This window comes from Acanthisitta chloris, unplaced genomic scaffold (genome assembly GCF_000695815.1).
Source record: "Acanthisitta chloris isolate BGI_N310 unplaced genomic scaffold, ASM69581v1 scaffold3436, whole genome shotgun sequence".
NCBI classification, from domain to species: Eukaryota; Metazoa; Chordata; class Aves; order Passeriformes; family Acanthisittidae; genus Acanthisitta; species Acanthisitta chloris.
This window is the reverse complement of record NW_008677549.1, coordinates 67,015-81,441: the sequence shown is the minus strand read 5'-3', so window position 1 is coordinate 81,441 and position 14,427 is coordinate 67,015. Positions and strand designations below refer to the sequence as shown.

The window sequence follows — 14,427 nt, the reverse complement described above, 5'->3', positions numbered from 1 at the left end:
CCCCATGAGTTCATGATGTTCAGGTGGTTTTACAGAACTAGAGTTTAGGTTCAGTTTTGGCTGCTTAAGGGAGGAAGAGTTCTGTATGCAAGAAGTCATGTTTCAGAATACACAAATTGATGGTTAACTGATAAAGTTATTTGCCAGTTTTTTGAAGGGCCTTGAAGAAACTCTTATCTCCTGTTTCCAGCAAACCCAGAAAATGTCAGAGTCGCTACCAATACAAGGAATTTTTCATACAAATGAATTGGCACTGCTCTCAAATGCATTAAACCCTTTGCTTTTGATCTGTTATGACTCCTTCAGGAAGCACCTCAAGATGTACTCCATACCCATAGTCCAGGTGAATCTATGTCCTGAATATATCTGTGCAGTAGTTTCAGTCATCCACTAATATTTAGACTTACAGCATGCTTATTTGTCTTAGCTTTACAGAAATACTTCTTTCCTGTTACATATAAGCTTTTTACTCAGTTGTTCTAAACTTACTAAGATTTCTCTGCTCTAACAATAGTGAAATATCTGTATGTCACTGGTTCTGTTAATTCTAATGATTGGTCCTAGGCTGTTCCTCCCCTTCCTTTAGGAATGGTACCTTCCAGTCTCTCCATGTGCATGAAAAGTGACAAGCATGGGTCCCCATATTTCTACTTATTGGGCCACCCTAAAGACACGGTTTGTAAACTCTGCATGTATATTATATCTTTCTAATATGCTTTTGTTTCTCACAACTGTTGATAGAGTGTGTTCCAACTCTTTCTTACATGTTAGCTTGCTTAATAGTCTCTATACTATTTGACTTTCCATTCACAACTGATTGTCTTAGGCATCAAAGCAGATATGCATTCTACAAATGCCTTTTAATAGCCTAAATAATGAGTTCTGCATGTTGCATTGCTGCTACTGCCAGGAACAGAGCCATAGGTCTGCTATATATCCACTTTTTCTCATGACAGAAATTTATCCTCTGAATATGACTTGCCAGGTAAAAAAGTCTTAACCTTTTGAGAATCAAAGCCATAATTTTCCCCTCCTTTATGGCACTTGGCTTGCAAAAATATTAGTGATGTGAAGGTGGAAGTTAGGTGCTGATCTCAAATATTTATGTGCAGCCTCTTGGAGGAATAAGTAATGACAAATTGAGGATATTTTGGACCATGTTGTAAGGCAATATTCATTTATTAAACCCTGTGGCTATACTGAGCATACACAAAGCACTTTGCTCTTGATTTCAAGCTATTTTCTTCATAGAATCGGATCCACTGTACGTATTGTTCAGATACATCTAATTTGTAATACAGAGTCATGGCCCAGATATGTTACCCGGAAAGCAAAGGAAAAGAAAACCTTTTTCTTCTATTTTCTTACTGATTGCCCTCATCACAGAAAACACAGAAGTGTTCAGACACATTTGGCTCTGTCTGCTGCTGACTTCACACAGTGTAGTATATTTGCTAGAGTAATAAGGACAGTTATACCCAAAGATAATCCTATAGCTTTGAGCAGCTCCTCCCCACAGAATTCCTGTCCCCAGCACCCAGCCACTAAGCTCTGCTTTAGTTACTAGTTTTGTGTGTGAAAACTCAGGTAATCCAATCAATGTGTTTCCAGTTAGAGCATATTTGCAATTCATGTCTACAAATAAGGATTTTTTGGACACAGACATGTCCTTATACTTCGCTGCTTGAGAGCTGGGCACACCTAGAGGCCATTTGGAAATGTCCCCATGTAGTTCAAGTGCATATGTCACCACCAGAGACCTCCTAGCCATAAAGTTCCTTCACCTTGTAGACATGTGAATTGTACCATTCCCTGTGTTCTCACCTTACCTCTGCTTTGTCCTTCACCAAATGTAGCTCAGAGAGATCATGAGGTTAGATATCCAGGCTGACATCAGGGCCATTTTACAAGTTCCAATGCAAATTCTTGATATTTATAACCACAACTTTCCTGGCATCGTGTTTCTTTTTCCTCCTATAGCACAACGTACACAGGAAATAAGTCTTTTTCCTGACATAAGTAGAAATGTAAATTCTCTATAAATATAGCTAAAGTTAGTTTTGCACAGTCATCCAGCTGTGAATAGTTCTCATGGTTTATTTGGCAGAAAGTGCTATGACAGAATTTTTTTTTTCAGGAAAATGTATCCAGGAAATGAAAAGCACTTTAGTTCTCATCAAAAGTTAAATACTTGATTGATTAAAAAAAACAAGCAAAGTCAGATCAAACAAAATGATGTTTGTTATAAAGTGTTTCCATTTCAGGCATTTTTAATCAAAGAGTTCAGAGGGGAAGGATTTTCCTAAAGAGCCTGTTTGGATGGGGCTTTTCCCAACCAAAAAATGTGGCTGTGCTAGCAGTGGTTGTAGCACTGAGCAAGGACTCAGATTTCCTGATGTAGAAGTGATATGTTGACCATTCCAGCATGCCCTAGGAGAGGCCCCACCATTGCATCATAGAGCTGGCTGGTTTGGGTCTACATTTCTCCCTAAGGAATTTTTGGTTTGTATAAATACTGACTTCTGGAAAATGATCAGGTGGATTACTTGAACTCAGCTACAGCACAGGAAAGATGCAGGTGGTTTGGAAGGTACATCCAGATCAAGTCATACATGCACCATGGGTATGGTAGCCCTTATTAGTGACCACTGCATTTATATTTGAAAAGATAGATTAAAAATAGGGAGTTTATAATGTGGTTTTATTGGTTGAATGTAGTTATATCCTTCAGAAATCTCCAGTCTGCTGCAAACTGCATTTTTCTAGTTCTTTTAACTCAGTTAGAATGTCTGAAGCTTTAATGTTTCTAATAAACAGCTAAAGCATCTTGGCCTGTCCTTTGAAGCCAGGTAGTCCTACCTGTTCAGGGTACTGATCAGATAACCCAATTTATCCTGTTTTTAACACTGATTTGATACATCTCTAGAGCTGAGGTTGGGTGTTACTTGAAAGTTGAACTACCCCATGTATCATTCATCTGATGTGAGTGCAAAAATCAATAGCCATTTTGGAAAAGTGTCCTTTCTATCTGTGACCACCTTGGTGGAAGGTAGTCCTACCTGTTCAGGGTACTGATCAGATAACCCAATTTATCCTGTTTTTAACACTGATTTGATACATCTCTAGAGCTGAGGTTGGGTGTTACTTGAAAGTTGAACTACCCCATGTATCATTCATCTGATGTGAGTGCAAAAATCAATAGCCATTTTGGAAAAGTGTCCTTTCTATCTGTGACCACCTTGGTGGAAAACATTCATTTTTTTTTTTTGCTGCATCTCCAATACCACCTTCTTATTTCTAGCAATACCAACTTAATTTCAGGAACCTGTGGTGTGTAAAAGGGAAAAAAAAATAAAAAATAAGACTAACTAAATGAACCAATATGCTGGTTAATAAAATTGGTCTAAAATCATCAGGCAATTTGAATATTGGCTCCCAAAGGTTCTAGAATGTTTTATTGCTCTGGGTAAAAACTATTCAAGGGCAAAATTGAAAATTAAAACCTGCTTTACAAACATATTTTTAAGTATTTAATAAATATGCAGCAGCTGGCAGAAAAGTAGAACATCCTTCTGTTAAATAACAGTGGATGTGGATGTGTGTGGGGGTGTGTACAGTTATTTTTGTCCTGCAGCAAATTTCTATCTTAAAAGATACGTAGACCTTTTACATAGGTGTCCCTTGATACAAAAATAGAAAACACAATTTTGAAAGAAAGAGGGACACATGGGAAGACATTTTCAGTTTTGTGGCAATGATTTTGAGCTTTCAGAAAGGCAATACCTTTTCCATACTCCTAAACATTGCTTTGGCAATTACACTCCCAGTGGCTTTGGCCAGTCTAGCTGAACATTCTAACCCAGGCTTCCCCCAGTCTGTATAACTGGGACAGTAATATTTACTTACCTATCTCATGGGAGTGTTAAAGGGATTCATTATTTAATGCTTGAGAAGCACTTTAAAGAAGAAAATTCCTAGTTGACTACCAGTATTATTGTTAAAGCAGAACCTCAGTAATCCACACTCATTATAATCCACACCAAAATTGGCAGTGTCTCCCCACATCTGAGCAAAGATTTACTAATAAGGCTGTTGAGCAAGTTCTCTTATGACTAAGGCTTAATTATTATAATATTCTGGTGTAGATTTACTAATATGGTGTAAAGTGTAGATAATTACAGCTAAACTACAGTGAATAAAGCAGATGAACAAACACTATCCCTGATTTTGTTCAAAGTGGCAAGCAGACTTAACAGCCAAACAAGGGGAAAGTCCCACCCACAAATCCTTTACTAACATTTATTTTTGTGCCTTGTTGTATTTCCATCCAGTTGATGATACTAGAAGATAAGCACCCAAAAGACAGGACTTGAAAGACACAGCCATCCCTCTGTGGCCACAGCATCAGTTTTTCCTTTCTTCATGTAATCCAGATAAATAGGGAAAACAGGAATTCAGTAACACTGTCTTCACAGTTTGCTGTAGGATTAAGTCCAATCTTTTGCTGTTGCAGTGTAATGTTCCAGAAAATCCCTCTCCTGCTGCTCATTTCGCAGTCCCTCTTGTTAGCACAGGCCCCCAATTAACAGCAAGGCTGTATTGCTGCAATATTGCTTAATTAGTCACCTTCCCCACATATCTGTGAGGGTATCCTTGCCACAGAGAGTTGTGTATCAAAGGGATCAGGATGGAGGCACAAACCATTAGTCCTGTATCAACTGATACAGGAATATTCCTGCATCACCCAGTCAAGCTGTATGAGAAAAGCTTTGCCAGCAGCCTGATGCTACAGTGCCCACATTGAACTAGCAGAGCCTCTCGTGACCTCTCATCATTGGCATTGGAAATATGATGGGTCTAAAGGATTGCACAGAGAACACAAATCTGTTACTCCAGTCATTAGGAGGGTGAAGGCTTTGTCCATAGAGAGACTTGCAGCTGGTCCTGCCTCTGCCCATCTCACAAATCCTGGCTGATGCTTTGTGGCCCATCCACAGGGAAAGGTTAGCAGGGGTTGTGGCCTCTTGTTTACTCCTAGCTTGGAAAAAAAGCCTCAGAAAATGAAATGCTTTTTTTTTTCTCACTCTGAAATATGAGGTAACTCTGACTCTCCACCTGATGCTTAATGAACATGTCCATAGAGCATGTTGTGTTTTTCTGAGCAACAACAACACAGATGCAACCCAGAATTTTGAACATCTGGGTTTTCTAACAACATATAGTTTGTGTTTACTCATTAGGAGCTGAATATTACAATGTGACATTCATTTATTCATGTACTTCCATCTCATTAGGCAGTTTTCAGAGAAAATTGTCTCTGCATCCCAAAGATCTCAGATAGCACAACAGCCCTGACAGAAAGTGTTGTCCCAGGGTCAGCTCTGCACCTTCAGTACCCAGAGGCTTCCACTGTGAAAAGAGTTTGCTGAAGAGAGACTAAACATTCTGCAGCTTCTACCCTAAGCAGAAAGGGACTACTTATTCATGAGCTTTGTGACTGAGTTCAAACCAAGTTATGTGTTTTGCTTAAGATCCTGCTGAGCTCTTGAGTGAGAACCTCAGTGCCCACCAGAAACCACTTTCTAGGGGTATTTCACATACAGTCAAAATGCTCTGAATTCCTCACTTGTTAAGTGAGTTTTATATGTTATCTGCATACTTTTCATAATGACAGATATTTATTGACCTGACAGGATGTGATGCCTACTGTTAACACCCATTTTAGCTGTGATAATTAATAATTTTAATATTTAAGTGTAATTAAGTGTATAATATCCAGCTCTTAAATTATTCAGTCTCTAAAGAATGTTTTTCATTAATACCACATATTATATTAACATATTTATGAACACCTTCTATGACTTAATGTAGCTTAATTCTATTAATAAAAACTAATTTTAAACTAATTATCTTTCTTAATTATACAGTAACTTCCAGTGTACATTTCCCACTTCCAGCATAGCTTTGGAAGAGAACTGCTGAGGTTTCTGCAGTTCTACTTTATTGCCTGACCACAGAGAAAAAATTCAAAACTTACTTACTGAAGGGATGAGGCTCTTTAGCCTGAGTAGCTCTGATCTGATAGATATGTGAGATGCTCAGCACTTCAAAAAGGATACCAAACCACCTGAAGGACCAAGTGAATGAAAATGTATGGTTAGAGCAACATCAGTCACAACTAGCACTTGGGCTGTCCACAGACTTAGCACTGTCCTGGCAGTGAGGAGGATAAAAGCACTCTACAGGCTGCACATCTTCATTTTTGGCTGGTTCAATATTAGTGAGTAATGCTGGAACAGTTATGCAGATAGATTAACTTGATTGAAAGAAAAATTCAGATTTCCCAAGTTCACTCATTAGTGATCTTGATGATTTAAGTATCTAATGGATAGGACTGTTTACTAGATCCATATCTATTGAATAAACTAAACTGAGTCTTGGAATGAGAGATAAACTGTGCACTGATAATCACCTGGCCTTAAGATTCACAGCCAGAAGACTATTACAGTTAATTAGCAAACTGATTTACTACATTAATTTACCTGTTTCTGAAACACAGCCTGTTTGTAAATGTGGCTCTTTATTTTCCCCTCTTCCCATTCTGTGATTTGGCTAGCTCTTTTCTGCATAGAAAAATCATCATTTTTTTATCCTTCGTATTGTTAAGGCCTTGTTAAAGTCTCAGCCCTGTTGTAAGGTGTGACTGATGTTGCTGGAGAGAGCCAAATGATGCAGAGCTTAGCCACTATTACAAAACCACAGTGAATTACTTATGGATGTGATTTAAGGAGTGAAAAAGGGCAGAGCAACCAGAAGAAGGTAAAGCAGCATCTCAAGATTATCTGAGTCCTGAAGACAGCCCAGTCCCCCTGCTCTCTAGGGTAGAAACCCTGAGTGCTTCTGAATTCATTAGTTATCTCCTGTTTTAGCCTGAAAGTTCTCAGGCCACTTACTTGCAGTGGCCTGTGCTTGGCTAAAAAGGGCCTTATGTGGGATGATGGTTGTAGATCTCTGTGTTCATCCACTCAGCTTTGATCCACAGCCTCCAAAAGTGTTTTCCAAAAGGAGCTCTCCACTGGTTGTGTACATGTTCAAAAGAAGAGCTGACTTCTATTTCTGGAGGTCTTTTGAGACACCTCTGTCTCTGACTCTGTGAGGCAATTAAATTATTATCCCTAGTGGTTAGGACAGTAAAACACTGGTAAAGCAGTGCCATAATTAAAGTTCTAACTCAGGGAAAGGGATTTACCAAGGATGCCCAGGGTATAATAATGTAGGAACAAAACCAGTGCAGAATAAGGATGGGAACTCTCCAAGTCAGTTCAGTCATTCCCCATGTTTCTTTGTTAACCATATTTAAAGAACACATTACATATAAAACTGAAAAGTGTTTTCTGTTTGCTACAGAGTAAAGCAAACACAAATGAACATGTGTGGCTTTCTTGTTTGAAGTAAACATTTGGCATTTTTCTAAAGGATTGTTTAAGTTTTTTCCTTGCAAAATACAGGTTTGCCCTCTCTGCCCCACATTTAAATTTTCCCTTTCTGTCTGTTCCCTTAGCTGTTATAAGCAGTATCATCTCTTGAGCTTCCATAGATTTGGTCTTCCAAGTGTAACTAACAACCTGCTCTTTCTGAAGTGTTTCAACAGTTCTCAAATCAGATCTATGAACATGAAAGCAAGTCTCTAACAAACCTCTGTGCAGAGTACAGAAAAGGTGATGAATGTGAATTTTACTTGAGATCATCCAAAGTCTCATCAGATGACCCTTGCAAAGACCCTATGAACAACATATCTGCTGTAAAAAAATGTAGGGCATCTTCCATTTAATATCTAGGTAAAGCATTAAATGGAAGATGGATATCATGAACTCAAAGGAGCTAAATTGATGCTCATCAGTAATGATTAGTAGCATGAAAAGAAACAGGACATCAGAGCATCAATGGCTCTGGGAACTGAGCCAAGCAGGATGTAGAGCTGTGCCTCCCAGTGTTGGAATAGGTCAATGACTGCATTTTCTGGATGTAAAATTAAACATTTCAGGTTTACAGAGAAGATAGGTAGAAGTGTTCATCACTTACACTACACTTACAGTCACATTTCTTCAGTTCTTGTGGACATCTATAGCTCCACATAGGAGGAGTAGTGATAGTGCCACCTCTTCCAATATTACATCAGTGAAAAAAATAAAAGGGCATAATGACTTTGGTGACAGAAAGACTAGGTCTGGCATTGTTTCATACTCCAAATATGCTTTTTGAAAACACCAAGCACAAAATGTAGAAGTAAAAGATGCCAGGGCTCATATGCATGATTGTTCTCCTGTAATCTTTTGTGACTTCGCTATCTAACTCTGGTTACCCTGACCAACCACTCTCAAACTTGGCAAAAACAAATGTGCAAAGCCTGAAAACCAAAATACTAGAAAGCAGAAAGATTCCACTCTTGATCAAAGCTACCTTCAAAGTTAGATTATAAGATACTCTAAACATGCAGAATCACCATGACATTACTGAGTACAAACAGGCAAGTGGTATAATGAATATAGTTACACTAAGATAGCAAGAAATTAGATTAGGCCTCAAAAGGCTTCAAAATACCAAACTAATCATTTAACTGCATGTGTGGGAAAGGAGAAGTTAGTTCACATACTAAAATAACTGTTTTTCTCAATGTTTATGGCATGTATGTCATTTCTGTACATAACATTAACACTCTGCACCCGCAGCACATTGCCATCACAGCTTAGAGAAGCAAAAGAGCAGTGCTAATGATGGAAAGGCTGTTCCACCTGGATGTGCTATGGTGACTGAGCAAATGAAGGGCCATATCACAGCAGAAGGCACCTGAATCCATTGATGTTTGCTTCCATAGCTGTTGGTGTCAAGGGATCTGAATGTGGCTAAGTGCAGTGGAAGAGGACACAAGCAAAGTGTCATTTTAAGCCAAGCAAACTGCAATTTGTGAGAAAACATTTGCACAGCATATTGAATAATGAACAAGAAGTGCAAGTCTATAGCCAGAAGCACAGGCAGCCTGTAAGGTGGGGGCAGAGCCCATTGCCACTCACCTTCTGGGAGAGGCTGGAGAAGAAGGTACCACGTCATGTCACGTCTCCATGAGGCTGATAGCAGGACATGAAGTACCAAGAGCTTTTCTAACCATTATAACCTCAAAGAATCACTTCTTTCAGAAGACAATGGGTGCTGCATGCCTGGGTTGTGGATGTTCTAGGATAAAAGATTAAACATTCTTTATATACTCCGAAATATCCCTCCTTAGAGAGCGTTAAAGAAAAGCTGCAGGAGACCAATGCAATCAAGAACATCAAAGACATGTCAAGCTATAATGAGAAAGAGCCAAATGCATTCCTGGTGTAACACTGCCAACATTAGTGGATACTCACCAGGGGATAATTTGTCCCATTTTTGTTATTAGCAGCATCTGTAGGAGCTGTTTGCCACCTCCTGGCAATACATTCTTTCAGACAAAAAGTGGGGAAAAAAAAAAGATAAAGCACCATATTTTTTACTTAATCAAAACCTCTTTGATTCCCTAGGAAAATAATTCTGGGAAGATATGAGAACAGCTGCTTAGACATTTCCTTCAGACTAATGAAAGCATTCAAAGCTTTAATATATTGTTCATTATTCACATAATTTGAAAATTAAAAAGGCTTTGAGATTTTATTATACTTAGGTAATAAAATGTGATGCAATTTTTACTCTTAACATTACTATTAAATTTTCAAGAAATTAATATGAGAATTTAGGGGTAATTTTATCTGATGAAAAATCCCATTCTTGATAAACGACTAAGCCATATTTTGGTGCTAAGGGAGAACCTATTCACATATCAGAGGTCCAACTTCTTTAGACCTGAGGTCTCAGCAGAGAAGATATGAACAGCAAGACTAGACTTGACAGAATCTTGGAAAGGCAACCTGTAAGGACAATATAATGCAGGAAGTTAAATAAACTTATCAGTAGGCTAAGGTCTTTCCTCTGACATAGTACCTAGACAATGCTCAGAAATTAAGATGCCTCTTCTCCACTAGCAGTAAAGCCAGAGTTTTTTTGCTAGTGGTTCAGACATAAGCCATCAGCAAGCACTGGATCCAGGCAGAAGAGTGGGCTGTAGTTAAGGCCATAGCATGTAGACACATGAGAGTAGTACCTTCATTTCCATTCCATTGAACATGTGTAAGCTGACATAGCAAAGCACACAATTCGTGTATGTGGCAGTTCTACCTGAAATAAAAAAAAACCCCAACCCTTTAGACAGGAAACTTCTGCTCCTGATGTTTTCCCCTTGTCACTCTTCCTCCAAAAGGGCTGTGTTCATCTCCTACTTGTCCTCCCACAAGCTAAAGATCTTGTGTCTGTAGTGTCTCTTACTCAGTTAGCAATTTTACTCCTTGCCAGGTCGTAGATGAGTCATTCTTACACATCCCATGGAGAAGTGCTGCCAACCTGCATGACAGTAGCTTGTGGAAACAAAAAGCCACCCAGAAAACACCTACTAAATTACACCAAATCAAATGCCATTGCAGTGACAGATCAGAGTGCTGCTCTCAGCTCATTTATCTTGTCTAAATTAGTAGGTCAAGGGAGATTTTCTCCCTTCAAAGAAGGGAGGAAGGCATCTCTCAGCCTTCAGTGAGATGTATGCCTTCCAAAAACAGTTTCTGTCACAGTAAGGATGTGGCAAAGTCAGAAACAAATTTAAAACTACATTGTCCCTAAATCTCCCCAGCAGTTTCAACTGAATGTGATATCCTTCTCATCTGCTTGCAAGTTGTTTGGGCATTAGTAGTTCATGTTCTAGTAAACAGATACTGACTTCAGTTCCTCCCAGAGGTGAAGGGAGGAAAAAAGTAAGATCGGTACTCTGTCTCTGGTTTAGTATGTTTACAAAATCCTTTGAGATGTGTTGGAATAACAGTAGGAGTAGGTTATCTTCACGATTAGCACAAAGGTTTAGAAAAAGCTTTAAACTATCAGAAAAAAAATCAGAAATATTAGTAACTTTGCAGCTATAACCTGAGTATAAGCATAAACAGAAATTGTTTAGCTGCTCTGCAGGATGAAATTTTGCGTTTTTCTCCTGTTTGTATTTGCTGTGGAAAAGCAATCATTTTAGTGCTGGTTGAACAAGTCCCAATGAACACTTATGGCTTAAACACAGCTCTTAAAAAAAGGTTTTTCTTTTGAACAACCAATTATTTACATTACTGCACTTTTCTCTAGCAATTTTTATATTTTTCCATAATGTTCAAACACTAGAGGGGAATCAGTTACAATACCCTCACATCAGTATTCTTCTCTCTAATGAGTGACATAATCCAACAGTGGCTTGTTGACATCAACATCTACCACAGTTGAGGATGACTTTATACATCATGTCATTTCATTTGAATGAAAAAGGAGGTTAGGTTGGGGTTTGGCTGCCTCAGATTGATGGTACTTAAACCTTAAGGAAAGTCATTTTGTTAAGTTCTCACTTGCAAGTGCTTTATTGCCACAGAATATAAATCATGGCGATTTTTCCCCCAACTGCTGGAAATACAACCTATATAGGTGCCTCCCCAGCAAGTATTTTAAACATAGTGCAGCCAGTGTCCCACCTGGGGTTCTCCCACTACCAAACTTCTCTTTAAATTGTGGCTACAACCTTAGTTGGCCAAGTCTCAGGGTTTTCTGGGGTAGAGATAAAATACAGTAATGCATATAACGTGGCATATCCAAGCTTATAGACACCTGTATTTATATATCACTACATGCGGAAGATACCCTGTTTCACTTTTGTTGAAGTCTGTTCTAACATGATACAATTTCTCTCTGCAACATTTGGTTGTTTTTCTGTCCTCTTGGAGAAAAAAAAAAAAGAAATGAGAGAAAAAAAGAGAAAAATAAAAGGAAACTTGTCTAGGGGTACAGCCATTCATAAATCAGTTCTCTCATCTCTAGGGAATAAAACAGCAGGTCACTCATTCCCAGGTCTCCTCCTCTGAGTGTCCCACAAAAAAAAATGGTACCATATTGTCCTTGGTGCCTCAGAGGAGCCACAAGAGGTGTTTGCCACTCTGGTTTTGCATCGTGGCCACCTGGCTTGTCCTCCTGGAGGAGAAACAGCTGACTTAAGCATAGTGGCACATTTTCCATGGAAACAATCTTGTTACCTGAAAGCATCTTGCTGCTTCAGGCCATTTGATGTTTTTACTGGTGTGCAGCTGATACTGCCCAAAGTAACACACGATTTCTGTAACCAGAAGCCCTCAGAGCCTAGCAGAAGTTAGGATAATGGCTCATTGCTCTGCACTGCCACTCAGTGAAAAACATCTCATGGACAACTGGGAAAAAAAGACTGTCGTTAAGACAAATACATCTGTCTGGCCAACCCTTGGCACCACCTCTACCCTGGGGAGGAGTGACAATGCCATGAAAAGTATGAACTTGAAGTTCAAGGTGGATTGTCCAGAGCTGGCTCAGGTGCCTTGATGGTGCACACAGGCAGCTTTATGCTGCTCATTGGAGTCGTGAGATAGATTTAGGGAACAAGGCATAGTGACTTGGACCCCATGCATGGTCCCTGAGTCTACTGTTAAGAAAAATGGGATCCCTGGATTTCAGATCTCAAAAGAGCTAGGGTAGGGTCTGCTCCTCCTCCATCAGACACAGACTGTGGTCCTCTACCAGGGGGGTGGTGCTGAAGAGCAGAAGTAAGGAACAAGCTCATCAAAGTCAATGCTTTTTGTAGCCAAACTCCTAAGACTACATGCATGAGCCTTCCTTTTATTTTTTCTTGCTCAAGTGCCAAGCAGGGAGCAGATGGTACATTACTCAGCCTTAACTGGAGGGTAAGAAAGTGTGATTTCTTTTTTTTTTAATATATTCAGTTGAGACCCTCAGCCCATTTAGATTCCCAGCTCAATGTTTATTTGTCTTACACAGAACTTGTACTTTCTACCCCTCTCAAATGCTAATCCTCTCCACACATATGCTCATTATGCAAAAGCATATGACAAACACCATCTGGGAAAATAAATAGCTCCTCAGCTAACCGCGCTGCTCCCTCCGTTTACGTCACCCACCTCACTATTGTCTCTCCTATTTTTATCTGCAAGACAGCAGTCACTCAATGCTGCTATTAACTTAAAAGTGCAGATCCCAGGCTGGGCAGTAGAACCCATTCCATTTTTCCAGACGATATGCGTCTTCATGATCATCTGAAAGCAGCTGTACACTGAGAAGAATACACATTTTCTTTTAAGGGGCAGTTGATATCACTGAGAGATACTAGTCTTGACCTGCAGAAGTCCAGGCATGTTTTTTAGCTAGAAGGTTACATTTTCTCCCCCATGAAATACGCAGCTCCTGCCACAAGTTCCACCTCGTTTCCATGGATTCCCAAAATAGTCCTTCATCTCTGACAGATTATTGCTCATACAGCTCAAAGCCAGGCAATAGTGCTAAATAGGAAACAACATTAGCCAAGTTCAGTGATTTCTCTAACCTCTATGTAGACAGGTAAGAACAGGAGTCATGCTGTCATTAGTCATGATGGATTCATTGTCTGCCAGAATGCTAATCAAAAGAAATGAGAAAAAAAAATGCATGAGAAAGGCATCGCAGAATACTCTGGTTTGTACCAATGGATTAGGAAAACCATCATGATTCAGCAAAGGAGATGTCTGTTTAGCTAAATTAAACAGGACCTGAACAATCTAGCCATACTGTGTTGGGGCTAAGTAACAGGGGAAATTCAAAAGGCACAACCAGGAGACTCAGCGACTAGCACTGTGATATAAAAGCAGAGCTTTGTAAGTACTCTCTAAGAATTGTGGGGCCATAAACACTGCAATATTATATCTGTTTAGAAAAAATATGAGACAGAATTCGATGATGACCTTATCTGAGCTACAAATTCTTGTCAATTATTATATGCTTGTAGGGACATGTTTAATAGATGGCAGAAAGTCCTTCTCATTTGTCCTCAGAGACAGCACTGATATTGCCCAGCTCAGAAATCCATTATACAGCTACAAAAGAGGCAATTTGATTTCATGAGCACGTGCCTTTATTATTTTAAGAATAATTTAATGTAGGCAGAGGAAAGCAGAATCTGTATGATAAAAAGACCAAGGTTTCCAGCATTTGCAGTTACCAGCTTTGTGATTCTTGCTTCTCCTGGACTTTTTTTTTTTTTTTGGTGGGGAGATTATTTTGGTTTTCATCCCTCTTAACTCCACTGGGAATTTCACCTCACCTAAAACAGAGGGGTTTAAGTCTGGTAGGTGGTTTAGGTGTCAGTGTTGCTCAGAATACATGTGCCTATGCAATACATGCTCTGTACTGCTGAATATGCCCTTAACTCCCTTCTCTTTGTTGTTACAACAGACGAACCAAACTCCTGGAGTGCTCCCT

General features: G+C 39.3%; 1 protein-coding gene across 1 annotated transcript in view; it reads left to right on the top strand.

Annotated features, from left to right (window-relative positions):
• The window catches only part of MAGI2 (membrane associated guanylate kinase, WW and PDZ domain containing 2), a gene marked incomplete at its 5' end in the record, with an annotated part of 49,136 nt that overhangs the window by 32,944 nt on the left and 1,765 nt on the right, over positions 1 to 14,427 (top strand). Inside the window, 2 exon segments of the mRNA XM_009076544.1 lie at positions 14,401 to 14,422; positions 14,424 to 14,427. The exon segment at positions 14,424 to 14,427 is cut by the window's right edge and continues 1,765 nt beyond it. Coding sequence (XP_009074792.1) covers positions 14,401 to 14,422; positions 14,424 to 14,427 — 26 coding nt within the window.